The sequence below is a fragment of the Myripristis murdjan genome, chromosome 22 (assembly GCF_902150065.1).
Source record: "Myripristis murdjan chromosome 22, fMyrMur1.1, whole genome shotgun sequence".
Lineage (NCBI taxonomy): Eukaryota > Metazoa > Chordata > Actinopteri > Holocentriformes > Holocentridae > Myripristis > Myripristis murdjan.
In genome coordinates this window covers 16431358-16456866 of record NC_044001.1, presented here as the reverse complement: position 1 = coordinate 16456866, position 25509 = coordinate 16431358, and the positions used below count along the sequence as shown (strand labels likewise).

At 44.0% G+C, this 25509-nt stretch overlaps 1 protein-coding gene across 3 annotated transcripts in view; it reads right to left on the bottom strand.

The window, feature by feature from the left end:
- Positions 1 to 168: 168 nt before the first annotated feature.
- The window catches only part of asap2a (ArfGAP with SH3 domain, ankyrin repeat and PH domain 2a), a 61989-nt gene continuing 36648 nt past the window's right edge, over positions 169 to 25509 (bottom strand). The window contains exons 5-29 of one of the 3 annotated variants that reach the window (XM_030082122.1): positions 23051 to 23100; positions 20417 to 20546; positions 19840 to 19925; positions 19207 to 19282; positions 18429 to 18515; positions 17906 to 17914; positions 16641 to 16744; positions 16245 to 16314; positions 15547 to 15634; positions 14558 to 14606; positions 13925 to 14091; positions 12853 to 12986; positions 12040 to 12134; positions 11092 to 11281; positions 10659 to 10744; positions 9720 to 9835; positions 9023 to 9090; positions 8812 to 8919; positions 7305 to 7548; positions 5939 to 6091; positions 4975 to 5101; positions 4399 to 4457; positions 4122 to 4201; positions 3479 to 3598; positions 169 to 2338 (exon numbers count right to left, since the gene is read on the bottom strand). In XM_030082122.1, coding sequence (XP_029937982.1) covers positions 2264 to 2338; positions 3479 to 3598; positions 4122 to 4201; positions 4399 to 4457; positions 4975 to 5101; positions 5939 to 6091; positions 7305 to 7548; positions 8812 to 8919; positions 9023 to 9090; positions 9720 to 9835; positions 10659 to 10744; positions 11092 to 11281; positions 12040 to 12134; positions 12853 to 12986; positions 13925 to 14091; positions 14558 to 14606; positions 15547 to 15634; positions 16245 to 16314; positions 16641 to 16744; positions 17906 to 17914; positions 18429 to 18515; positions 19207 to 19282; positions 19840 to 19925; positions 20417 to 20546; positions 23051 to 23100 — 2571 coding nt within the window. In that variant the 3' untranslated portion in view covers positions 169 to 2263. The remainder of the gene's footprint in view (positions 2339 to 3478; positions 3599 to 4121; positions 4202 to 4398; positions 4458 to 4974; positions 5102 to 5938; positions 6092 to 7304; positions 7549 to 8811; positions 8920 to 9022; positions 9091 to 9719; positions 9836 to 10658; positions 10745 to 11091; positions 11282 to 12039; positions 12135 to 12852; positions 12987 to 13924; positions 14092 to 14557; positions 14607 to 15546; positions 15635 to 16244; positions 16315 to 16640; positions 16745 to 17905; positions 17915 to 18428; positions 18516 to 19206; positions 19283 to 19839; positions 19926 to 20416; positions 20547 to 23050; positions 23101 to 25509) is intronic. The other 2 variants (XM_030082123.1, XM_030082124.1) reach the window with 2 other exon arrangements.

Here is a 25509-nt window from a genome sequence, read left to right as displayed (position 1 = left end):
CATCAGAAATGGCCTTTTATGCCAAAAGTCATTCTGAGTATTGAAATAGCCCAATGCTCCTTTGAGAAAAAGCTCTCTAATTACATGTTTTGTTCTAAATGACATTAGGTCAAACAGACTTGCCAATCTGTGATAAACTGAGGACTTTACAAAAGACAGACTGAAACATTTATTATTTCATATTTTATTATTCCAGTTTCAGTTTCCCATTTATTTGCACAATAGAATTAAGAGTCAATGCAGTGATCCACAGTTAATGAGCATGAATTGTGTTTATTTTCCCAGTTGTGCGTGTGTGTGTGTCTGTGTGTGTAAGCTAGTTGTGTTTTCAACACACACAGGTCCAGCTGAGGTCACATCCGGTAACTGCTCATCACCACAGTGCATTAAAAGACATTTACTGCCAAGGTTAACTCTTCTTTTTACACTTAAATATCAACAAACAAAAACAAATCCAAATGTATTTACATGTATAGATGATCAAACCTTCCTGTTTCCAGTGAGTTAATATTAAAGATAATGAAGAGTGTGTGTCGTGTAGGATTCACATGCTTCTCTTCTTGTCATTCACAAAGCCATGGAAGGCTCTTGTTTCAGGTTAAATGCCTACATATCAACATATCTATATAAACAGAGAGGAGTTGCTCTGCAACCAATATCAATTAATTACATAGAATGCTCTATAAGTATAATTTCGTAACACTATGGATAAACTCATCTTTCTAGATTATAGGACCCTGGAGATGTACAGGTGCAGGATAGGCTTAAGCTCAGAAGGGTGTTCCTTTCTCTATGCGTGGATGTATAGAGAGTGTCAGAAATATAAATCGATTCGGGCTCATTTGCGAACAGAAAACTAGTTTCTCAGAATGTATTAGCTCTCAGAGGCAAGAGAGAGAAACCCAGAATTCACCATGTGGGCGCTGAGTTTTCTCATCACATTCCCATGCTATCTTTTTCATCTTATTTCCTCTAAGTTCAATATTTTCTACTGCTCAGCTCATACCTCGAAGACAAGACACACACAAACACACTCTGCTCCTCTAATAAGGCAGATGACAGGCGGAGACACAGTCTGAGGTGAGAAGCGGAAACGCCAGCCGCAAGAGAAGACAGACGGGCTCAACAAAAGGTAATTACAAACTGTCGCAGTGCCAGTCAGCATCATCACTTGACTTAAAATAGTAAGGGAGGAAGAGCTAGACAGTGTGTTGCTACTGAACCTTATCCTCCACACTAAAACAGTGTGGGCAGAACTAGTGTGTGTGGCAGAAAATAACAGAACAGAGCATTCACAGAGGAGACGTGACATTGAGTTCAATTGCAGCTCTATTGCTGTCATTCACATGGAGACACACAGACATACATGCACGCACGCACACACATACACACACACACACACACACACACACACACACAAACGGAGAGTGGGTTCTCCCAGGTGTGCTGAGTTGAAGGCTATTTTTACATGCAGCATCCCCCTTTTCGATGCCAGTCGGTCTTTGAATCGGGGACAGGGAAGCGCTCCCTTGGGTGCAGCTTCTAGCATATTCCTGGGTTAGCACCATTAGGAAACGTCTGCCTCGGCACAGGAGGCCCACTACAGAGCTCACATGTTGCACCTAGAAGCAGGTAGGTCATTTACATCGCTCATGCACAGAGGTGGAATGTAAGCATGTTGACTATATTCACATTTACACTTATTAGTGAGTTAAAATACATTGCCGTAATCTTCTCTGTACTGTCACCTTAAGGTCTCTATGTACAATGCACCTGGACAGAAAATGACTGAAATGAACACTGTAAGTACAACCTTCATCATGTCAAATATGTTGTCTTATGTTGGAACCAGGATAAAGACGTGGAAAGTGCATTTATTGCAAGAGGTCATTCACTACAATCATTTTTTTAAATCTTAATAGTCCTTGTCAGAATCGATATGAACAACAAGCATTAAAACCACATACAATCCCAGGAGTCCATGGGGCTACTGGCTGTAAGGAGTTGCACCGGGACGTCCCGGAGTGAGTCAGTTACTGTTGGCATGACAACGTCCGTACAGAGCTGCGGCGGAGATCATGACACGGCGCTGACACTTGCTCTGTACGGGTCAAGCTCTCTGATGATGCTAAAGAAGATGACGGTGCTGATTCCAAAGATGGTGAGGATGTTTGCTGCCAGTGTTTCGCAAACTGACAGAGACAGGAGGGTGAGGGAGTGCCTCTGCTGTCCTGGGTCACTTCCTGCGATCCGGAGTGACCTTTCAGTCAGCAATGAAGTGTACAAATGTAACCGGGAAAGCTCCTCTTCTCTTTGGTTCACCTTCAATGTGGCCCAGCTGGGAAAAAAAAAAGGAAGAGACAGGCCAAGTCAGTGACTGATTATCAGCACACACACACACACACATCCACACACACATTTTCAATGTTGGCCGGGCTGGGGATAATACTGACTTCAATGAAAGCATTTAACCACTTTGAACAGACATCATCTAGAGCACAAACACAACATTAAAACACCACCAAACACCCTCTAATGGATCACTGCGTCTCGGGCTGCTACAGGTGGCTAAATCACCACAACGTTCACAGTAAAAGGTAATATTTCAAACACTGCTGCCCAGAATATTACCATAAGTGACAAAAAGGCAGTAATCACTTGCCTTGTAATCTCCATTTAAGTCATTTTTAACGTCCTCTACACCTGGAAATAAAAATCTATGACATATTTCCACTTCAACAATATTTGTGCAAGGACACAGGAGAAAAATGACAAACCATTACACAGCATAATCTGGATATAAAAGCAAAACCAAAGCTGCACTGGCTATACCATCCATTTTGACACCGCCATTTATTTTGCTTCTCCTCTGTAATGTCGTTGTAATGCCTACAAAAAGTCAAAAATTAAACTATTCTCTGGTTAACGTCCGCCTAAAACATTACAGTTTCACGCTCACTATGGCTGATTCATACGCCTATTCATGCTGTTTCATTAGTCTGCTGACATTTCAAAATTAGACAGTAAGGAGGGCTGGGACCGGGGGGATTTGGACACCCGAACAGGCCCGTCCACACTGGGACTGGGAGAGTGACTAAATACGGTCATATTTACAGAGGTGGCTCACAGGAAAACAAGTTGCAGCTGGTCTGTGTTCAGACAAGGGGCTCCGCAGAGGAAGCAGCAGCAGCCGGAAAAAGAGGAGGAGGATGAAGAGGGAGGGGGGGGCAGTCGGCCAGAATGAGGTCATGGCTTTTTGCTTTGGCCGCCATGGTTACCAGGCACACGGACATCCACATGTGAATGGTGTGAACGAGGCCGGGCTGGGTCCTGAGCTCGACTCCAGCGCTTTGTGCTTTCACTCGGGTGACTTTAGCGGAGCGAGAGTGGAACATATTCGCACATGCAAGCCTCCAAATGCAAATAACACACACGTTATCATGCGCCCTCGCAGCCTGAGAGTGTGAAGGATACTGACCCACCACTCCTGGTCCTCTTCTCCATCCACCACGATCACCTCACCCTCCGAGAAAGTGAGCTCATCCGGGTTGTCCGCTACACAGTTATAGATGGCTTTCACTCGCTTCGGCCTCTGCTTCTGAGAGAAACATGCAAAAAAAAAAAAAGTTTGGTCAAGTTTGTATCAGAGAGGAAAAAACATGTTTAAATTCTATAAAGACGTAATAAAGGCATCAGATCAAATTGCAGCTTCATCCTGTGATAATGTAACTTGTGTAACCCAGGCTTTGAGACAAGGACACAAAAAAAAAAAAAAACAGAGAGAATGGAGACATAGTGGCTGTCAGATCATCATTATTCCTGATTCCAGGCTGGGCACGTGTTATCTCGCCTCTAACCCTAAAAGAAAAGCTGAGCAATTATGACGCCAAAACTGCGAAAGCTCTTGTGTTGTTCCTTTGTGTGTCAAAGTACAGGAAGGAAACTATAAGCTATAAGCAGACACTGGAAACACAGAGACAATAGGCTGACTTGCAGTGTGCATCAGAATTGCATAAGACTGAATAAAAAAAACAAAAAACAGAGTGATTTGGATGAGATGCAACAGGCGCTGAACGGTGAGTCTGCTGGATGATCTTGATAGAAATAATAAAAAGACTCACGGGATAGGCTTTCCTTGGCATGGGGGCCGGAGGCAGAGACTGACCTATGGAGTTCTGGGGACATCCTGGCACTTCCTTAGCTGGAACAGGAAGAGGAAATGACATCAGGGTGAAAACAAACTTTCCACTGAACCCCAGAAGAAACAGGACTTGACAGATAATAAAACAACTTGCACGTAACACGCTAATCTCACTGTGGTGCTATCACACTTTCTGCAGACTGGACAGACACAAATCAGATGGGGTGTTATTCTGTCTCTATTATCTGTTTACTCACCTGGTCTTTCAATGGATCCTGTTCGATTCAGAGGTCCTCGGCCGAAGCTTTTATCATTGCTGTGGAACAAAATATGTAAGTTTAGTTGCCGAGGGAATCAACTCAAACACAACATATACACCTCTCTAACAGAAATCGATCTGTAAGGCTTAAGAACAACTCTTTTGGAGATTTATAATGCCATTAGCAGCCCTGTGGGATATAAAAAGACAAAAAAAGGGCAACCATGGAAGAGAGTTATAGTTTGTGTTGCTGGAAGCGGAGCTCAGCCTGGAAGCTAATGAACCAGCTAAAAAGCAACCATGTAGCCTCATTTCTCCTGGGGAGAGGAGCAACACATCACTAGACTCGAGTTTACATGAGAAAAATACACATCCCTGAGGAGATGCACATTGCAAGTGCTAATTATGTATCTATTGTTTTCCCGTTGTGACTGATGAGGATAAGATGAAGCTGGACATCGCTGGGAGAGAGATACAACCCTTGTGTCTGGACATTATCATGTTCTGAGTTAATTAATGCTTGCAGGCGCCTCAAAACTGTTATTTAGTGTGTGCTGCATTTGTGTGTTTTTACCCTGCAGGAGACTTGGGTGGCACCGCTCTGGACCCTGACGGGCCGCTCGGCCCCTGGCCCGACTTGGACTGCATGCCCATGGCCTCCATCACACTCACCGTCTTCGCCACAGGAGGAGGGGCCAGACCTGAGACACACAATACACACAGACACACACCACAGGTCTAAGTCACTTTTACAACACTACTAAGTAGGTCATGAAAAAGTCTTCCCTACCTGTTCAATTTTCAACATTTTTGCACATTTTTCATCATGAATTTGAACAGATCTTAGTATAGGAAGTGTGAGAAAGACAAAAAACCCCAAGAAAAACATTTAATTGACCACCCAGGGTACACATGCTATGTGAGCTATTTGTATGTATCAATATATCATTGCCAAAATTAACTGTGATGCCTTTGCATTGTTACCGTACAGAGCCCATATCCTTCAACTTACGTCAGCGGTGTTAAGATTGCTTGCACTTGCTCAAATTAAGGCCACATTTTGCTTCTTGTTGCAAATAAGATGTTACCCAAGGAAGAACAGCTCACTTCCGGTTTTGTGCCATAAAGCAGATCAGCACATTGTCCATCAAATGGACACATGAGGCAGTGTAGAAGCAAACAGAGGCTCCTCAGTGATGGCTTAATTTGTTCACAGAAATTATATTTACGTCTAAGCAATCAGTTATCACCATTAAAATGATACAAGTAGCACATTTAAATCACCTAATTCACAGAGACAATAAAGACCATTTTTTAAATGAACTGGTTAGACATCAAGCATTTAAAACAGTGTCAAATGTCCATTTTTAGGTGACACATGTTACAGACTGGCAGCTTCAGCCCCATGAGGGCCACAGTTTGCCTTGGCTTGGACCAAATCAGATCTGATTGCCAAACAAAGTATGTAAACAGTTGCCACTAAATCTCCCTTTACTTGGCGGTGTATAGAGCTGGAGTGGGACAGGTGAGGTTCGTACCTCCAGTCGAGGTGAGTCTCATGGGGGGAACAGGTGGGTGCATGTTGGGGGGGTCAGAGGATGACCTCTGTCGCCCAACCAGGTCTAAAGAGCCAGGCTTCCAGCTGGAGGACGCTGAAGACTGGCCGATCCCTCCCAGACCGGATAACTGGACTGAGACAGAGATGGAGAGAGTGATTACAAAAATGAAACAGTGATAAGGGGAGGGGGACAGAAAAAGATCATGTTACAGTAATGTAGTGGAAAGATGAAAAGAAGCAGCAGGGGCGAGAGAATGCATTACAGTTTCCCAGAACGAGCGTCCACTTTAAAAGTCAAACTGATTCCGTTTGAGCATAATTGAGAGAGACAGTAAACGGGGAGAAGGAATGTGCAGAACGCTGGGCCCGGGGGCCGCGGCGAGGTGGGCACCAGGGGCGTTTGTCTCTCCTCTGCTCTCTTGGCAAGGCTCCAGACAGCCACTAATGTTATTAAGGGCTGACGGTAGTGGACGAGCGGCAAGTTGGCTGGCTTCTAACAGGCCATGGTGAACGATTTCCAAAGCAGGCAGGTAGAGATTCATCAGCAAAGCCATTAGGAGTTTTTAAATCATCAGATAATGTCACACATTCCTAATCTTTTGTTTTTTTTCCCACCCATGACACTGAAGCTCTGCCCAACAGCACCATCTAACCGTTCAGCTCTGCTCATTCTACCCGCTGCCATACAGGTGCATTTGAGACCTGGAGACAGTTCACACTTGCTGCTGTAACAGATTCAAGTGCATGTAAAGTCACCTCTGCTTTAGTGGCTTTTATTCTATAAGAGCATTCAGCTGTATGTGGCCAGCAAAGAGGTCAAGAACTTTCTGGAAAAGTGGCCCATCCCTCCTCCTGTGATGAGATTGTTCCTGCTTTGCTACCTGGAAATCTCTGTGGTGCTGAAGTGGGTCAAAGTGCCACACTAATTAATACAACGGCCATGGCTTCCAAAGACACGAGGTCAGATGAGGCTTCGCTATCACAGATACAGCTCAAATGAGACCTCCTCTTTTGAGATTGATCGAGCAGGGCACATTTTTTATAAATATCCCTTCCAAAGACAGGCAATGGGGTTAGATAAGTGTCAGAAAGGTCATCAGGTTCAGCTGGATTGTGTTCTATCACCCTTTTATCTTTCCATTTATGTGTCTAAACTCTTAACACACAGCTAAAATAATAAAAAAATCTAATCTGCCTCAGGTTAAATGTACTTCAGTTTGACTACAAATGGAGAAATCTGCATTTTGTCTGTTTTGTTATCGCTCTGTTGCTGTGTGTACTCCATATCTTTGTTAGATGGAAGTCTCGGCCAACCTTACAAAGTCAACATGCCGTTGCAGACTTACCCAAATTCCTCGGAGGCAGGGGCGGCGCGGAGGTGGTGGCGGGCAGGCCGGGCTGAGGCGGGTTGGTGTTGAGGATGGTGCCGTAGGTCTCGTTGTTGACCAGGTTGGGCATGTAGGTGCGCTGCTTGTCCTTGGCCAGGTTGATGTTGTCACGGGCCAGGGAGGCGGGGCTGGGCTGCAGGTGGGAGTTACTGCCCGGAGTGTAGCAGCTGACCGGACGCTCCTCTCTACGATGAGGGCTGGGCTGGACGGGCAGAGGGTCAGCAGAGGGGCGACATAGATCAAAAATGTGGTGTGAACAGGCTTAATGCATCGGTATCATGAGGCTAGATAATTTTAGATAACATGACTTCTGCATTACGGTAAAGGGAGGTAATTTTCTGAACTTACTAGATACACACCTATGACCCCTATAATAACAATATTGAGGTATTCTGTCAAAGACATTTTCAAATTTGAATTTGTCCATATTGGCTGACCCTATGTGTGTATTTGGGTAAACCTCAGCATATATGACTGCACTTTTGCCTTTGGTGCCATTAGATTCTGGGATGTCCCAAATGAAGAACTTAGGCTGTTATTAAATACAGCATCATCCTTTAAAGCACCTCAGATTTGCTTCCGCATAATGTTTTTATTTTCCTCACTTTTGCATCTTGTGTTGCTTCTGCTTTTGATGTCACCAGGTCTGTCCATATGGCCCAGTCTTTATTGTGTGTATATACAGTGGTCCCTTGTTAATCGTGGGAGTTACGTTCTAAAAATAACCCGCAATAGGCGAAATCTGCGAAGTAGTCAGCTTTATTTTTTACAATTATTAGAGATGTTTTAAGGCTGTAAAACCCCTCACTACACACTTTATACACTTGTCTCAGACAGGCATTAACATTTTCTCATTTTTCTCTCTTGTTTAAACACTCTCAAAGTTCAAACCTTCGTAAAAAAAAATAAGTCCAGTAAAAAAAAAAAAAAGCATGCAAAATTGCACTAAAAAAAATCCACGAAACTGCGAGGCCGTGAAAGGTGAACCGCGTTATAGTGAGGGACAACTGTAAATATATGTAGGTATATATGAATGCACTTTTGCCATCAGGGCCATTATATCATGGGCCATTACACCTAATAAACCTCTATTATTTTCTATTTCCCTCATGTTTTAGTATTGTTTTGTTTATGTTTTTATTTGACGTCTTTACTTGCAACCACTTCCCTTTTCTCTTTCTTTGAAAAAGTCAACAAAAAAATGTCACTGCCACACCTCAACACCGAGGTGTATGAACTTGAAGGTAGAAAGGACAAACAAATTCAGGTATTCTTGCAACATTCACTAGGTTGCTTTTTGTCAATCATAAAGGCTGCTATTTACAAGATCAGTTGGTGCAAGCAGCTGAATTGTCTTGTTTTCATCCCACAGTAACTGTATATGACTAACTTTAAGTATATGCGCTGTATAAATGCCGTTTATTATTCATTCTTATGAAAAAAAAACCTGTGCATTCCTTCTCACCTTCTCATCCAGATCCTCGTCACTCTCATCCAGGTCCTCATGCTGCAGGCACCATTCATACTCGACATGGACGTGGGCGTTGAATTTCCCTGCCAGCGCTTGGTTCAGCTACAGAGGCACACAAACAAATTCACACGCGCCGAAAATGACTGACACAGATCTGTCTGCGGGTGCGCATCAAATCTAAACCGTATCAGCAGAGGGAACTCACCAGCTCCTCACACTGTAGGTGCTTCAGCCTCCTCGCAATGTCCAGTGGTGTCTCTCCAGCCTCATTAGCTTTGAGAGGGAACAACAGAAACGTGTAATTACTGCTGTCTCCACATGCCACACAGGGACAAACACACAGACAGTTTGTTCTTCCATCGACTGCCATGTGAGAAATGTATAATTAGACTGTTTCCCACACTAAACAAGTCTCTGGTTTCTCTCCGTTCTCCCTCACTCTCTGTCTATCCATCTTGTTGTTTTGTTGACGTCACAGCGGAGCAGAAAGATTAGTGTTGTGAGAAAGAGCTGTCAGGGTCTGTTGGCAAAGCCCGCACCTCTGGGAACTACGCCTGGAAGATTTCGTCCAAGGGGTGTGTGCATGTGTGTGTGTGTGTGTGAGAGAGAGAGAGAGAGAGAGAGAGAGAGAGAATGAATGATAGTGAGAGAAAAAGAATGTGTGAGAAAGAGACCATGTTTCCAGAGCTATTTCTTTGGAGTCTAGTTGTGTGTTTGTGTGTATGCGTGTGACCAGCAAGCGAGAGAACTTGAGAATGAAAGTTTGAAAGAGAGACAGATTGACGGACTATGAATAAAAATAATAATAAAAGAAAGAGACACAGATGGGAAAAAAAAGAGAAGGACTCAGCATCACGCTAACTGCATGTTCGGTTTATGGTGCTGCTGGTGCGTTTCCTCACCGATCTCTATGGAGGCCTTGCCGCGCAGCAGCAGCTTCAGACACTCGCTGTTGTCAGTCAGGCAGCAGTAGTGCAGCGCCGTGCTGCCTTTGGCCGTCTGCTTATCCAGATTCACACTGCCAGACACACACACACACACACACACACACACACACACACAGAGGAAAACTTTATATATCACAATGTTCAATGTTTACACTGAAGCCTCAGTTTTTCCTGTCCAGCTTCCATTCCCCGCTGCATATCTTAATTTATTCCAACAGATGTCACATACTGACAGATTAACACCCGAGGACAGAGACAAAAATCAGAAAATGAGCTCAATCCATTTTCCTCTGTGTTGCTACCCAGCTGTGAAAATACATTTTGGAAAATCTAAGGTTTAACAAATATGATGCAAGCGAGGCATACATCGTATATCGTATAATATGACACCTAATGCATGCTGGGATAGGCTCCACCCCCCATGACCCTTATTAGGAATAAGCAGGTATGGAAAATGAATGGGATGGATTGGATGGATTATATTATATCACCTACGAATGATACAGGCACCTCTCGGGCCAGTCAGTAATAAGATGCAGCATCCGTCTAAACTGCAGCAAAATTGGACCAGTGGTGGGAGAGTAAAGTTTGACATTTACTTAATTTTTAATTGCTTTTTCAGCAGCGCAGAATCCCTCCAAATTTTGCCAAACCGATCCAGTCATGTCTAAAATATTAGAATTGGGTTTTCTTCTTTCCATTAGGCCATTCATCTGGATCCACACCCCACACACACGCAACCCCCAAATTCCTCTACGAAACAAAAAGTTTGTCTTTTTACTTGATTTTGAAACTATACTCATTCATTCTGCATTTTGGGAAAAAAAATATAATCAAAGAACCCTGAAGCACAAAGAAAATTTTCACCCTTCACAGCTTTGTCGATTTTTCTACCTGTTCTGAGTGAGGAAGTCTACGATGTGAAGAGACGTTCTATCCACCAGCCTGACTGCCAGATGCAACGCTGTCTCCCCTTGTTCCTGGAATTAAAAAAACAAAACAGTTGCATAATACCTCTGAGAATATGACTTCTTTGGAAAAGAAAGTCAAGGAAGAGAGAGAGATGCAAAACCAGAGCATGAGTCAGCAGTCAAACTCTTGGTTAAAGAAACACTGGGACACCCCTTTTCTGGTAAATATGAATCACACGGTAAAAAAAACAAAACAAAACATTGTGTTTCAACCCAGCCAGACACACAGGTAGAAGATAAGCGCTGAATTACAAACACGGGGATTCAGTTTTTATCTAGAGACAAGCTCTTCAGAGTGAGGATGGAAGGTTTCGACATCAACATGAACTTAAACCCGCGGCTGAGGGAGTACTGACGTGTCCGTTGGCGAGAGGGATGGGCTCCATGAGGTCGACTCCCTCGGCGTAGACCTGGATGAGGGAGAAGATGTCGCGGGCCTTCACGGCGTCGCACAGCGTGTGCAGCCTGGACGTCGCGTCGGGACACTTCTTCCTGGCGAAGCGCTTCTCCGTGTACTTGGCTGTGATGAAGTCCTTCCTCGCCTGCCTGCTCGCACCAATAAAAGGGGAGAGAGGAAAAAAAGCAACGCACCAATAAGAATATAAATAAATGCTCATAAAAAAATTACCATATAAAAGGTTCTGCTCAGTTAAGCAAAACTCATTCATTTACCCATTCATCCAAGTGTTAAAGAGAGGGTGTGGTGGAAGACAGGAGGCAGCTGGCAGCTCAGGTCTAACTGGAATAAGACCACTGCACATTATGCATGATGATGCACTGAAATGAATATTATAACTGCACACTCTGTTATAATATGGAACGCGAGAAGTCCGTTCAGTTTGTATTCTTGACTGCATTAACTGAGGTATTTTTTTTCTTTGAATAACATGACTGACAAGTTTCAATTCTGAAAAAAATCTATGACAATTTGGTGACCACGATAATGTTAGTAGGCACCTGTGTATGATAAAATAGTGTCCCTGGATTTCATTAAGGGGGTATAACGATGCCAGCGCAGCCACTGCTCAACATTCCCCCAGACTGCACGCACAACTTGACCCATTTAAAAAAAAAAAAAAAAAAAGAGAAAGAAAAACAAGAAAAACCTGATCGGTTTAAAGGTGCCAATAGGTCACAGTGAGGTGTCTCCAGTCTTCGATTGGCTCGGGCCGAGTGTAATCTGAGCCTGACTGAGAGGGTTGTGAAGGCGAGGAGGGGATCAAAGGTGGAAAGAGGGACTACAGGAACGAAAGAGAGAGAGGAGAGAAGGAGTGTGGAGGAGAGAAATTGGAGGGACTACTTACATGTCACTGGCAGGGTTGGGTTTGACCACATTTTCAGCACTTAGACAGGCCTCCATGATTTCATTAAAGCCTGCATTCCCCACATTCTTGGCCAGCTGTGGAACACACACACATCATACATATACACACACACACACACACGCAAAAAACAAAAACCTCAGCAACAGACTCCATTTGAGTGTAAATGAGCATCTTTGGTGCTACAGCAACTTTTCGATGCATTTATATTTCAAAACCATTTCATCACTCTGCCAGCTCCACTCACGCTCCCATCACCTAGCAGAGATCCTGAATGTGTGTTAGTGTGTGTGTGTGTGTGTGTGTGTGTGTGTGTGTGTGTTGGAGGGCGCGCTTTGTGGAACTGCATAACGCCCGTCTCGCTGCGGCTAGCACAACTGGCGTCTAACAAGGAGGAAAGCAATCACGACTGGAAGCATTTAATCCCAAGCCGCCCGCAGGCCGTAAATCTGCACACCAAACAGCGATTAGAAAAGCCCAACAAAATGTCAACTATTCTGTGTGCAGGGACTTCCAGAGGTTTTCAGCACCGTGCACCGTCTCAGAGGACGAACGGGAGGACGAGAATGAGGCCAAGGGCGTCGCTGGTCTCCTTTCCCCACCCGCATCTACCTCATTCCTCCTCTACCCATCCCTCTCTTCCTCATTTCCTTCCCTGCGCCTCTGGTACATTTTTATCCCGCCTCTGGAGAGCTTTATGCGGGGAAATCAATACAATAGCATGAGTCAAACCCCTTGGAAAAACTGGGGACGTGAAGTGACTCAGTGAGAAGACGGATGCTCGATGTGATTTACCAAGAGCTCTGAGGTGCTGAGTACATCCAGGGTGAGGGACTGGATCCTGGAGTAGTGCACCCCCAGCTCCCTGTGGATCCCAGAGCATTCAATACAGGTCAGGATGCCCAGATTGGTGGACAGCCACGTCGGGTCTGAGAGAGAAAGACAGAGAGAGAGAGAGAGAGTAAGACAGAGAGAGAGAGAGAGAGAGAGAGAGAGAGAGAAAGGAAAAAAATGACAAAACAGCGGTGGAAAAGGAGAGCGAAAGTCGCAAGTGGGGAAGGACAGAAGTAAAGGATGCATGAGGGAACTGGTAAATAGGTGATACAGTGTCCTTGGGCAAAAAGCGCCACAGCCACAGTACTTTCTAAAGCGCGCTGGCACACTTTGATGTGTCCTTGCAGAAAGCTGCACGGCTCTGCTGCCTTAACAGCTGGCCGAGGGGCATTTTACTATCTCATACTGCACAACGCCAGAGCAGAGTGACCAGCCTGAACTGTAACAAAGTCTGGCCTAGATTCTCTGTGTGCACGTGTGGGAATGTGTGTGTGAGTTCCTTATAGGCTGCATAACAGTATAACACGTCTGCAGGCAGCAATTTGACGGGACTGGGGAAAAAAAAAATCATTCAAGGAGGTTGAACATGAGAAATAAAGACTTAAAAGTCATCCTTAGATATTCCCAAAAATACAGAGCATCCAGACCATATGAATGTTTTCAATTTTGCCAAGCAATCAAGGGATTAAAGAGAACATTAATCTGTATTAGATGAACACTTAACACAAAAAACAAAAACAAAAAAAAAACAACAATAAAAGACAAAAAAATATGTTTTCTTACTCATTGGAGACAGAGAAACAGTTCATTTTCTTTTGCAGGAAATAGTTCCCAACAAAACTCATCATCCCAGAGGACTTAGGATAATGTCGGGATTCCATGTTATTGTTTTTGGAAAAACCTGTTGCTGCTGTTTTTAGCATGGATGGATAGATTACACTAAGGGAAAGTGTGAAGATATCTTTTTTTGCATTCTGGCTGCCTTAATTTAGTGCGATCAATCGGTTAGTGAGGTCAGGTTTTCCCCACTCACTGGGTGCCCCGCAGTCGCAGCACACGTCGTTGCCTGTCATCCTCTTGACCTCTCCCAGGATGGCCTTGGTCAGCTCCTGCACGATGTTGTTCTCCCCGACGTGCTGGTCGCCCTTGAAGGCCTGGTTCAACGCCTCCTCCTTACTGTTCTGCAGCACCGAGATCCAACTGGTTGGGGGGGCAAGGAAGGAAGAAAACCAGGTAGAGACGGAGTGAGGCAAAATCAGAATCATCACAGAGAGGAAGGAGAGAAGAGGTAATGTGAGCAGGAAGGATAAAAAGATAAAGGAACGGAGAGAGAGAGTGGGAGGTGGGGAGACGGCAAAGAGGGGGGACGTGGTGCGGGAAATCAAAAGCAAATGAAAAGAAAATGACGGGGAGGATTGTGAGAGAGAGGAAGGATGGCATGAGGAAAAAATAAAGGGCGAGAGAGCGAGGAGGGAAGTGAAATTGGAATGGGAGGTGCAGACAAGGTCAAGCTTATAAGTGGGTGTGAGGTAGGAAGTGTGTGTGGAAAGTGACCGAGGTGGTAAACAGGATGCACTTTGGCGCAAAAGTGAGTGTGCACTCTCTCTCCCACACACACACACACACACACACACACACACACACAGGGGAAGGAACAGGCACTTACATCTGACAGTCAGGATCGTCCTCGGCCTGAAAGTGATACGTTCTGTCATCTGAAAGAAAGAAACGAGTGACAGAGGAGAGGAGGAGAGGAGGGCGTTAATCAAAGAGTCAGAGAGATGAAGTAAAAAACTCCCTAAAGACAGCATCAAAGCTTAACTCTGACACGTCGGCGTGAGCATAGACCTGCATGTAAAGCGAGCAAAGCCGGCTTCCCTGCTCTTATTGTGTGAATAGGATTTATTTTTAAAACAACTGTATCTAAGCAACTTCAATGACGCCTCATCTGCAGTGGCCAGTGGCTGTACTGAGGCCTGTGCTGCTAAAAACCATCAATAACTATCAATAATCCACTGAGTTTTGTTTTTATTGTTGCCAAACTAAACATTAGAATAACGTGTCAAGGGATTGTGCTTATTATTCTATAAATCTGATGCTCTTTGGCTTTCTTTTTTCTAACTTTAACCACAATATAAAATACAATAACTAGCCGCAGATGGGTTGAACAGAACTAATGGGAATTAGAGCTGGGCGGCACATCAATATTCTATCAATATCATGATATGAAACTAGATATCATCTGGGGTTTCAGGTTTTAAAGGCTGCATGACAGAAAAGGGATGCAAATTCCTGAACTTATTAACTCTTCTGGGTTAATTATTAGACTCTAGCTGCTTGGTTATCATGTCCATGTTACTAATGACTGATTATGAAAAAACTCTGTGTGTAAATATCTTAGTGGTCTTCCCTACAATGTCAGAGAATCAATATCAAGGTATTTGCTCAAAGATGTGGTGATGTTTGATTTGGTCAGGCCTTAATGGAAATGCATTGTAGAAATACACTTTTCAAAGAGACACAGGGGGCAGAGCGAGAGAGAAAAGAGGCCGTATGCAATGAGGGAGGACTAGAAGATAAGGTGGACATTATATAAACAGAGGAAGAGAGAGCTGAGCAGTAAGTGGAAAGGAAAAGGCACAGGGATAAACTTACGGGATATGAGGTCAAAGCTCTTCTTTTCTTCGGGATTATGTTTCACCTGGCAGGTGAGCAGGTTGAGTTTAGCCGGCGGCCGGTTGGGCTGAGAAAGAGGACAGAGCAGAAGTGTGTGTGTGTGTGTGTGTGTATTGGGAGGTGGAACAGAGACAAATGACTCAGAGTATTTTAACCGTATCTGATGGCTATGAGAGCAGAAACATCTGATAAGCAGCGATGTGGGAGATGGACTGCATTAGTGAACTGAGACGTGAAAACTAAATCTCCATTTGGGACAAAAAACAGGTATCAGGTCAACGGAGGCTTGGCTAAAGCGAACCGAGGCAGCGATGCGAGAGGAGCGGTAACTTGCCAGCTTGGCCTGTGTTCTCCGCTTCATGGTGTTAATGAATTCACGGCTAACGGCTTAAGATGATGACAGACTAGGGAGAAGGCCGCTGCATCTGTAACGCGGCAAAGTGCTGAAAACTGAATGAAGCGTACGTTTACGTCTGTGCGCACGTGCTGTGCATCAGAGTTTACGAGCGAGTAAGATAAGAGCTGTTCTACTCGCCCGTATCTGATGAGAACATCCATATGCTCGGATGAACGCTGGTCCTCCGCACAGCTCTGCTTATCAGAGCAGAGAGACGGGAAAAGACACACAGAGCTTCGACGTGGAAAAAATCCTGGAAAACAGGATGCGATTTGCTTACTGTGCCGTGTGAGATGGTGAGGTATCCGTTCTTTACTGTGCACTTTCTCTTCTGCCACACTTTTCTCAACCTGCAACACACACACACACACAGTGTCACAGTGACCTCTGAGTGAATTCACACACAGAGAAGAGACTTTTATATTTAATATGACTACACGTTACAAGCATGATTCCCCATTCATACACAAAGCACATGCATTAGCTGAGCAGTGTGTTCACGTCTAGGGGAAAATGTGGTACAAAGCTTGGAGATGCTCGCTCTCTCTTCATTTTTTATCAAAAGAACAGAGCAATAGTTGCATTCGTTCATCCGAAAGCATTGTTTTAGGCCTTTCTGTAATAAAAAATGTTGCAGCCTTATTTCAGTCTCTAAATGTTTACTGTGACCACTCACCCATCACTCTTCTTGTAGAGGTGCCCGCTGCGCTCGGTGCCGTGCTCCTTGTTGCCCTGCGGCTGGTGGAGGCTGTAGGTGGCGCTCTGCCGCACCTGGGAATCCTGGGAAAAACACACACAGAGCGGGCACCGCAGCAACTAAGTCACAGCTGTGATGCGAATGACAACAACACAACTCTAGTCACGTTCCATTAAACAGCCGGAGCTGCACAGTTGGAGCCTCAAATCAACCTCTCCGTCCTCTTCTGACCTCCTTTGATCATTTGAGGATGTGCATGAAACAGGGCAGCAACTAATGATTATTTTCACTGCTGATGAATCTGACAATTAATTTTTATCCTCAGCAATTAATCATTTAGTGCATGAAGTATAAAACATCACGACGGATGCTAATGGAAAGCAAGCAGAGCCTAACATCTTCAGATTGCTTCCTTAGTTTGACCAGCAGTAAAAAAAAAAAAAAAAAAAAAAAGTACTGATATTAAAAAGATATGAACAGAAAAAGTAAGACAACCCGCATCTTACTGAAGCTGTAATCAGCAAATGTTTGGCATTTATAGCAGATGTATGACTAAAAACATGAATAAATTATTGAAATGATAATTCAACTCAACCCAACTGCTTCAGCACTGAAAACCGGGAGGATTTCTGAGAAGATTGCTGCCACGCGTCAGTAATCTATGCTTTTGCTGATCGTGTGAAGGGGATTCTAGCTGGCAGCAATTCTGAGAGACATGGAAAATCATTTAACTCCGTAACTGGACACAGTTTTATAAATGTTCACGTGCAGATATCGTTTGCTCTGCAGGTTTGACTGCAAAGCAACAGCAGGGACCAGAGAGACGACCAAACGCCGGGCAGGATCTGGCATGAGTGATGTCAGTTCCTGCCAGGAAATGCTCCAGGAAATGGAGAGGACGACCTTTGAAGAGCGACTAACGGGGCTTTAGGGACTGGAGCCCGCCATGCCAGTCACTGTTATCACCAGACACACACAGTCAACAGGAAGAACCAGGAAGAGCGGGCCTGCAGCGCCGGCTCAAAGCGTTTCTGACTAAAAAGTCACTTGCAATAAAACAGAACTGATGTAAAAACCAAAGGCCTGAAACGTGTTGAACAAACACACAGATCATGAGGCTAAAACATCACTAAAAATGGGGGAAAAACATTCATGTAAAGCGTTTACTACAAAAGACACAGCACAACAAAGAATGAAAGAAAAAAAAACACAGTAAAAAAGAGTTTTCAAAGAAATCCACTTACTCTCCTAGACTTGTTTCACAAAAGTCGGAGGCAGAAGAGGAGAAAAGAGAACATTCTTCAGATGAGACTTTGCAACACATTGTTCAATTACTGTCGGGCCAGGGTCAGTTCAAACTCACTTCAGTCCAATTCAGTCAGGTGACAGAGTTGAACTGAAGTAGAAAATAACAATTCATATATGAAATGAAAGAGCACACTTTTTTTTCTCCCAAGAATTTGAACTTAAGATGTTTTCTTAGGGCCATTTCTTCACAGGATACTTGAGTTGAAAAAGTACAGACAAAGTGGCAGCTAGATAATTCACAGTGCTGCACCCCAAGTGTGTGTGTATGTGTGTGTGTGTGTGTGTGTGTGTGTGTGTGTGTGTGTGTGTGTGTGTGTGTGCGTCCTCAGCAAACCTGGGAACAACGAAAACAGCTGATAGTGAAAATAGCAAACATTCTCTTCGACACTGAAAGGCCAATGAAGGCTGCACCATGTGTCAGTGAGCGTGTTTGTGTGTGTGTGTGTGTGTGTGTGTTACCTCCTTCTGCTCCACCTGTAGTGCTGATTTGAGGACGTCTCGTAGCTGAGACAGCTGCTTCCTCTCCTCATCCTGCACCTGCTTTATCTGATGTGAGGGAAGGATAAAAAAAAAAATAGGATAGAAAGGAAAATGACAGAGTTAAAAGACTGCAGGAGTCCATTAGCCTGCAAACGCTACTTTGTATAACTATGACAGTGTCTGTTGGTAACCAATGGCAACCCTAATGATATTTGGATGCTGTATTCCAAAGTTTAATCACATCAAGGACGTCAAAATAAATAATGATGCAAATTTCACACGTCATTTGCGATATGTAAATACTCATTTGTAAATTCACATCTACTGCCGTCTTTGCATTGATTTTGCATGTAACACATCGTTTGGTCTGAACACACAGTTACAGACTCCGCAGTTTCAATCATTAGCGCCTCTTCCCTGTGTTGGTCGTGTTTAGTTTCGTCTGTACTTAGTTGAGTCCACACTTGATTTACTGCTCAGCGATTTTGACTAAAGCAGCTTTAGCACCTACATGTCAAGATAAGATAATCTGATGAGTTATTTATGCAAATAATGCTTCAGATCTGCTGCCACTGTCATCATTGTATTGCTTGGGATGCTCAAGGGCCCATAGAGACTGAATGGGTTAAATTTCTACACAAGCATCACTTAAAGGGCCTTGGCACCCACTCTCAATCTCCATTCCTCAGGTTATCACTGGACGCACACAGCAGAGAGGAGAAACACCAGGATGAGAGAAAAGCGTTGGTGCGCTCACCGTGTGCAGATCTGAGGCCAGTTTCTCTATGGAGGGCTTCAGGTTATCCACCGCCTTCAGGCCGTCCTGAAAGAAACTGAACAGGAAGCGCATCAGTGCAGCTCTCGCCGCAGCAGGTTCACAAAGAGCAGCTGCGTGGGTCTGCATCTGAGAGTGTGTCTGGGTTTCAGCATGTGTGTGTGTGTGTGTGTGTGTGTGTGTGACAGTTATGACAGCTAGTTTTCGAGGGTCCTCATGAAAACAATCCCAAATCAACAGTGACACATTGTCACCCCTCAGTGTTTCCTACTCCCTCATAAAAATGACTAGAGCAACAACAAATTGACAGGAGGGCATACAAAATATATGCGGATATGAAATTATATGGTTGCTGCCGGGTGAAAATCTTACATTTCCCAAATGTCAGGAGCCAAGAAAACAAAAACAGCCTTGCTTTCAGATTGGCCACTATGTATTTTTTTAAAAATTTATCCAATGCAGCTCCAAAAGGGGGTTTAAAAAGAGGCTCAGAGAATTTTCTCAACCCATAGTCCTCTTCAATTCATGATGAAACATGAAAATGACCAAAGCTCAAGTTCACACAAAAAGGTAATAACCAGCTAGATGATGAATTTGTGCGTCTGTGTCTCTTACTTGCACTGTGCGTGAAAGTACTTGATGAGGTTCTGCAGCAGGTCCACCCCCTTCTTGATCTTGATCTCATTCACTTTGAGGAGGTACTGTTAACGTGTGGAATACAGATACAGTTGCATAGAGGGGTAAGTTAGGGTCAGTCAGAGGGGAGCGCGCTACTAAAGGCTTTGAAAACATGCTCCAATTGATATTAATACTTTGCTTTTATCGCAAATTATCACACCTCAAAGACAGAGACCTCTCTCATGTAAAACTTCATAAAAAGGTACTGGCCACAGAGCATAATTTCTCTCTTTCATCTTTAGGGAACAAAAGTCTGCCCACAGTTTAAGGTTTAAGGTTTAAATTCCAAAAGGCTATAGACCCACTTTGAAAAAGAAAAAGAGAGGTTTGGCATAGATTAAAATATGCAGATTGTAAAATGATCATACTTCAGTCATTTTCTTCCCGTTAAAAGCATCACTAAGTTAGGGATTATGTTTCTCATGTTAGATTTTATGATGCATGTTTTATCGCAGGTTGACGCTCGCTGAAAATGTGCTAATCAAAAATTGGAAACTGTGCTTGTCCGACACACCTCACACATCTGCAGCTGGAAGAACCTCCTCTCCTTCTCCATCTCCTCTGCGATCTCCGCCCCGCTGATTTCCGTCCTGATCATCCCGTGCTGCCTGGCGTGCTCCTTCTTCTCCTTCTCTATCTTGGTGCTGGCCGACAAGCGACATCACAGGGGTCAACGAGCGCACCGTGCCACCCCGCGGTAACATTGCACGCACAAAAACACACACACACACACACACAAACTCCGCATGTCCCCCCACCACAGGCAATCAGGAAAATCACACCACACAGAGGAGGGGAGGCACCATTTCTCATGCAACAGGGCATTCTTTTCCATATGCTGTTGTTGTAACAGCATATTCCCTACAAAAAGGATGCAGCAAGTTTGCTTCTTCTCAGAGAGACGGGAGGAGTGTGTGTTGTCTTTGTGTGTGAGTGTGTGTGTGTGCTCTTGCTGTGTTGGGTTCAGGTTTGAGAGCTGTCCAACCTCATTCATGCGCTCGGTTCAGGCTATAGCCACAGTGTCAGACCGTCAAGACTGATGCTGATGTTCAGCTGCTTCCTCACACTTCTTACACTGCAGCGACGTTTAGTTTAACCACAGAGCAAAAAAAAAAGGCCGTTCCAAAACAGAAATAACTGAATCCAAACAAGCTTGGATCAAAAGTGGTGCAACTCTATGAACCAACTTTAAAAATACTGTTTTATTGATCTAATATGACATACAATTATTAAGTATTTGTACAAGCTTCCTCCATTAACCTTTGGCTCCCTTTTTATTGTGATTCATGATGTCGCACCACTTTGAAGGAGAGGGGAAGTAATAAAAACAGAGAAAAACTTGGTTTACGCTATTTTTGTTGAACAGAACAGCAATAAAAATTTCAGTGGCCAAAAAAACAAAAAAAAAAAAACAAAAAAACAATTCCCATTCCAGCCATTGCACAGTAAATTATGGTCTCCTTCAAGAGAAAAGTGAATGTATCTGCTTCTTTATTTTGAGCAAAGAGTCTCTGGGTTTTAAACTGATATCCGTACCGCTGATGGCATATATACTGTTAGTCGGCTCATGAATCCGCCGCCCTGACAGAGTTACAGTTTTATCAGGGTTGGCACTAAGAGACAGACACATGTTCACTAGGCTATTTGGCCACCAGCCAAACTGACAGAGCTGTTGGGGCAGGGAATTCATGCTTTTTCAGTGCAGACAGTTCAGGGAGAGAATACTCAATTGTGAAATAAGGTGAAAATGCTTAATACACTGCAAAAACTTCCATCACAAGTCATTTAGTCTGATATTTAGAGCTAAAATTTTGTTTTTTCTCAAAAGTAGTGAAAAAAAAAACCTGCCTGTGGAATGAGATAATCCCAACTGCTTCCAGTTTCACTTATCTCAGGATTTTTCTTGGAGCAAACCGGAGTAAGAGGGTTCACCACAAGTATCAAGGAAATTATTCAAGAAAACTTTTGGAATTAAGTCCATCAGCAGTGTAAACAAGTGAGATAATCTCATCTGACTAGCATATTTCACTTGTTCTGGGGAAAAAAAATCATTTTGACTGCATATGACACCAAATTACTTGTTAAGACAGAGCTTTCCGGCAGCATATGTGACCTTGTTAATGTACTAAGTGATTTACAAAGACTATAGAAGTCACTGGATTTGAGATTCAGCACGCTTCCTGAACAGACAGCACTGAAAAGTGAGATGGCCCCCCTCGCTGAGACTGAAAACACAACTCGAAACGGGGGAGGCGAACGCAGAGAGCCCGCAAACCGGCCCGGGGCAGCCGAGGTCGACACTGTGTTATGGCCAGATTTCTCAAAGTTTCATCTCTCTGTGTCTCTGAATATGAAAGGAGTCTGTTATTGGACGGCGGACAGCAGAGAGATCACAGATATGATCACGGGACCGATCAGCTGCGAGGAGGAAGAGCAGCAGGATATGGCGGGGTGTACGGGTATTTTTCAATCAGGCAGACAACTGGGCTCCATTGATAGCAGACAGAGGGCATCAATGGAGTCAAATCATAAGGGGAGGGTGGGAGGGGGTGGGGGGTGGGTGGGGGGGTCAGGAACAGTCACATAGCATCCGGCTGAACTCTCGGCTCCAGTACAAAGTCTGTACTGTCTCATCGGGTTGGTTTGGAGAAGAAAATGTATTACCCTTTCAGTAAAGAATGTCCTTTGCAGCTTGTAAAATATATGAAAATGCTATAAAAATCACATGTATCCTTTGCATGCAAAATCACAATGGTGCGTCAATGCAAATGGCGTGTCGGCGTGAAGGTGGGAAAAAAAGGTGATGGCAAGGCGTGGTTATTCACGTTGTTTGAGGATGTGTTGACACAGAAGATCACAGCGTGAGGTTAGAGGGGGAGAGCGGTTAGTCGAGACAGTCACAAGTCAGCAAGGGACAAGACACAAACAGTACTGCACGTTTCTGTTAGACACAAACTCCAGGGCAAATTCAGACTGCAGCTAATGACGACTGCGTTTACATATAATGAGGATTTTAACAGCACAGTTTCAACAAATCCACACATAGACCACATACATCACAGACTGGCCGGTTTTATATCGTAAAATAATTTCTCATCGGTGCTTATGCTACAAAAAAGCGGCTGATTAAATATATTAAGATTCTTACACTTTTGTTTCATAGTCCTTCCAGGCTTTATCAAAAGGCTTTTTCAGATCCTGCAGAAATACAAGAAAAAGGAGAAAAATACACCAATTAAAAACAGCGGTCAGGCATAAACACATCCAATTTTAATAATCTTGAAAGCAAGAAATGATGGAATAGGCTTTAAATAAACAACTAAACAAGCACACACCAAGTAAAATTAGGAAATGCTGCACAGACACACATCTTGACCTCGAACAATAATTATGTGTGTTTACATGATGGTCAGAATGCTGGGCTTTCTCACTAATGGACGAAGCATGAGTGTGCGTGTGGGTAGCTCCCATCTGCCTCGGTGTGGAACTGGGCGAGGTTACCGCCGAGGGTTTGGAAAGGCAGGAGTGTGGCGTGGTTGATTTTTGGCAATCGTACCGTGATTCTACCGATCGCACCGATGAAAGGAAAAAAAAAAAAAGAGAGATTTCTCATCGTGCACAACAGCTGCTCGAGCAAAATGCTTGATTAAGCTACATCCCTGTTGCTGTGGTGCTGATTACACAGCGATTAGGACAAACAAAAGCAGGCGTTACTCGGTGCAATTGGCCGTGTCATTCCCTAAAAAACCAACCAAGCAATGGAAATAATTGTCGTCTACCACTGGGGGCAGGGAGCCAGCAAAAGCTGCTCAACAGCACGCAGCAACGGCACAAAAGAGAATTATGTAGCATTTAACTGTTAATTGTTTGAGCGCTCGCTCGGTGATTAAATACCCTACACTGGATGAAAACTGTGTAAAGCACCTGCTGCAACCTGGCAATCACAACCGGTTGTAATATTTCAAAATCCTTGCATTGTTTTGACACTCTGGGGCCCAAGATGAGGCGGGAACTGATCTAAACATTTGCGATGGGCCATTACAGTAAAGGGGTATGACAGATGTGAGGGTTTCCAACCAAAGAAACAATAATCAGACTATTTTAACAATAGAAGCTGAAGGACTTTGACCAACAACAGCAAAAAGGACATGAAAACTATGACTGAATAAGCCTGAAGTTGTGCACAGGTGAATGCACATGAGGCATTTTAAACAAGTGGTTTATTTAGCCTGTTTTTAGTGAAGGTACACTGGTCTGGGACGTACTGAACACACACATGGAGAGACAAAATGTGGATTATGCAACACCATATCTCATTGTACAAATGAAGTTTTAGTTTTTGGGTGAAGTATTCCTTTAAGAGCGCCTGTCTTTACACGTCGCATTTCTGTTCATTGACAAGAACAAACCACAGACATATTTCTGTTTAGCATGACGGACAGCCGACAGCGAATCGTGCCATTGTTACAGCACCAGAGAGGCTGTGATCCCACTGTTGACATCCACTTCAGCGGCGGAGAGTGACAGGCTCAAGCTGTCAGCCCACAGGATCACGGCCTGCTTCACTGGACCAAGTCAAGGAGCACTCAGCCTTTCACTCAGCCAGCTTGAAGGCAGAAACCGCCAGAGAAGGAGGCTGGGAGAGGGAGAGCATAAAAGACTATAAAAAGACGTAAAGAGTCTGAAAATCAAAGAGAGACAGCGAGACTGTGAAGAAAAGTGGCAGCGGGAGAGAGAGAGAGAGAGAGAGAAAGGAAAAGGGAAGCCGCTAAAAGAAAGAAGGGGTGGGGGGGGGGGGGGGGGGGAGCATAGGTCAAGAGAGAGTGAGAAAGAAAAGAAAGGGTGAGTGGAAGGAAATGTCAGAGACAGAGAGAGGAGAGAAATGGTAACAATGGCTAAAAATACCAGGCAGTGCTGGGCAGGGAAGGGCAGGGCAGAGCAGGCCAGGACTGAGGGCAGCACACTCTCCCAGAGAGCAGCAGGTCTGTGTAGCGCTCCAGTTTAATGTTTTCTTGGGACATGGTGTGTGTGTGTGTGTGTGTGTGTGTGTGTGTGCACAACATATCACCTGTTACTATCTACTACCTTAGAAGCCCAGGTACCCGTGTCCTGCAAGACATGAAACTGAGGCTTAGTGCGGCTTCACAGTCGCACTTCATTTGGAATACAGAGACACTGGAACTTTTATCATGTGCACACTTAAAGGAATATTCCACCCATTTTGAGGTATTTGATATTATTTTTTTCACTTACTCCCTACTTGTAAAAATGTGACCTGTCACTTTATTGAATTAAATGCAAATGAATTCATTTCAGATAGCATTACTGGATGCTTAAAATCACATTTTTTTATTGTACAAGTCTTATCTCCTGTTTACTTGAGCCAGTGTAACATATCAGAACATAGCTGCGGCTTTAATCACAAAGAGTACGTTTTGAAAAAAAATATTGTCCTTGAACACTCTGTAATAATATGTGCATGTTCTTTTCAGACAGTGACACTCAAACCTTTTTGGGGTGGATTCAGGTGGTTATTTTTCAAGAAAGCAAACCAAGGGACATCTTGCGGTACACGAACAGTTAGCGTTCGGGGCCATCTGGTCAGTG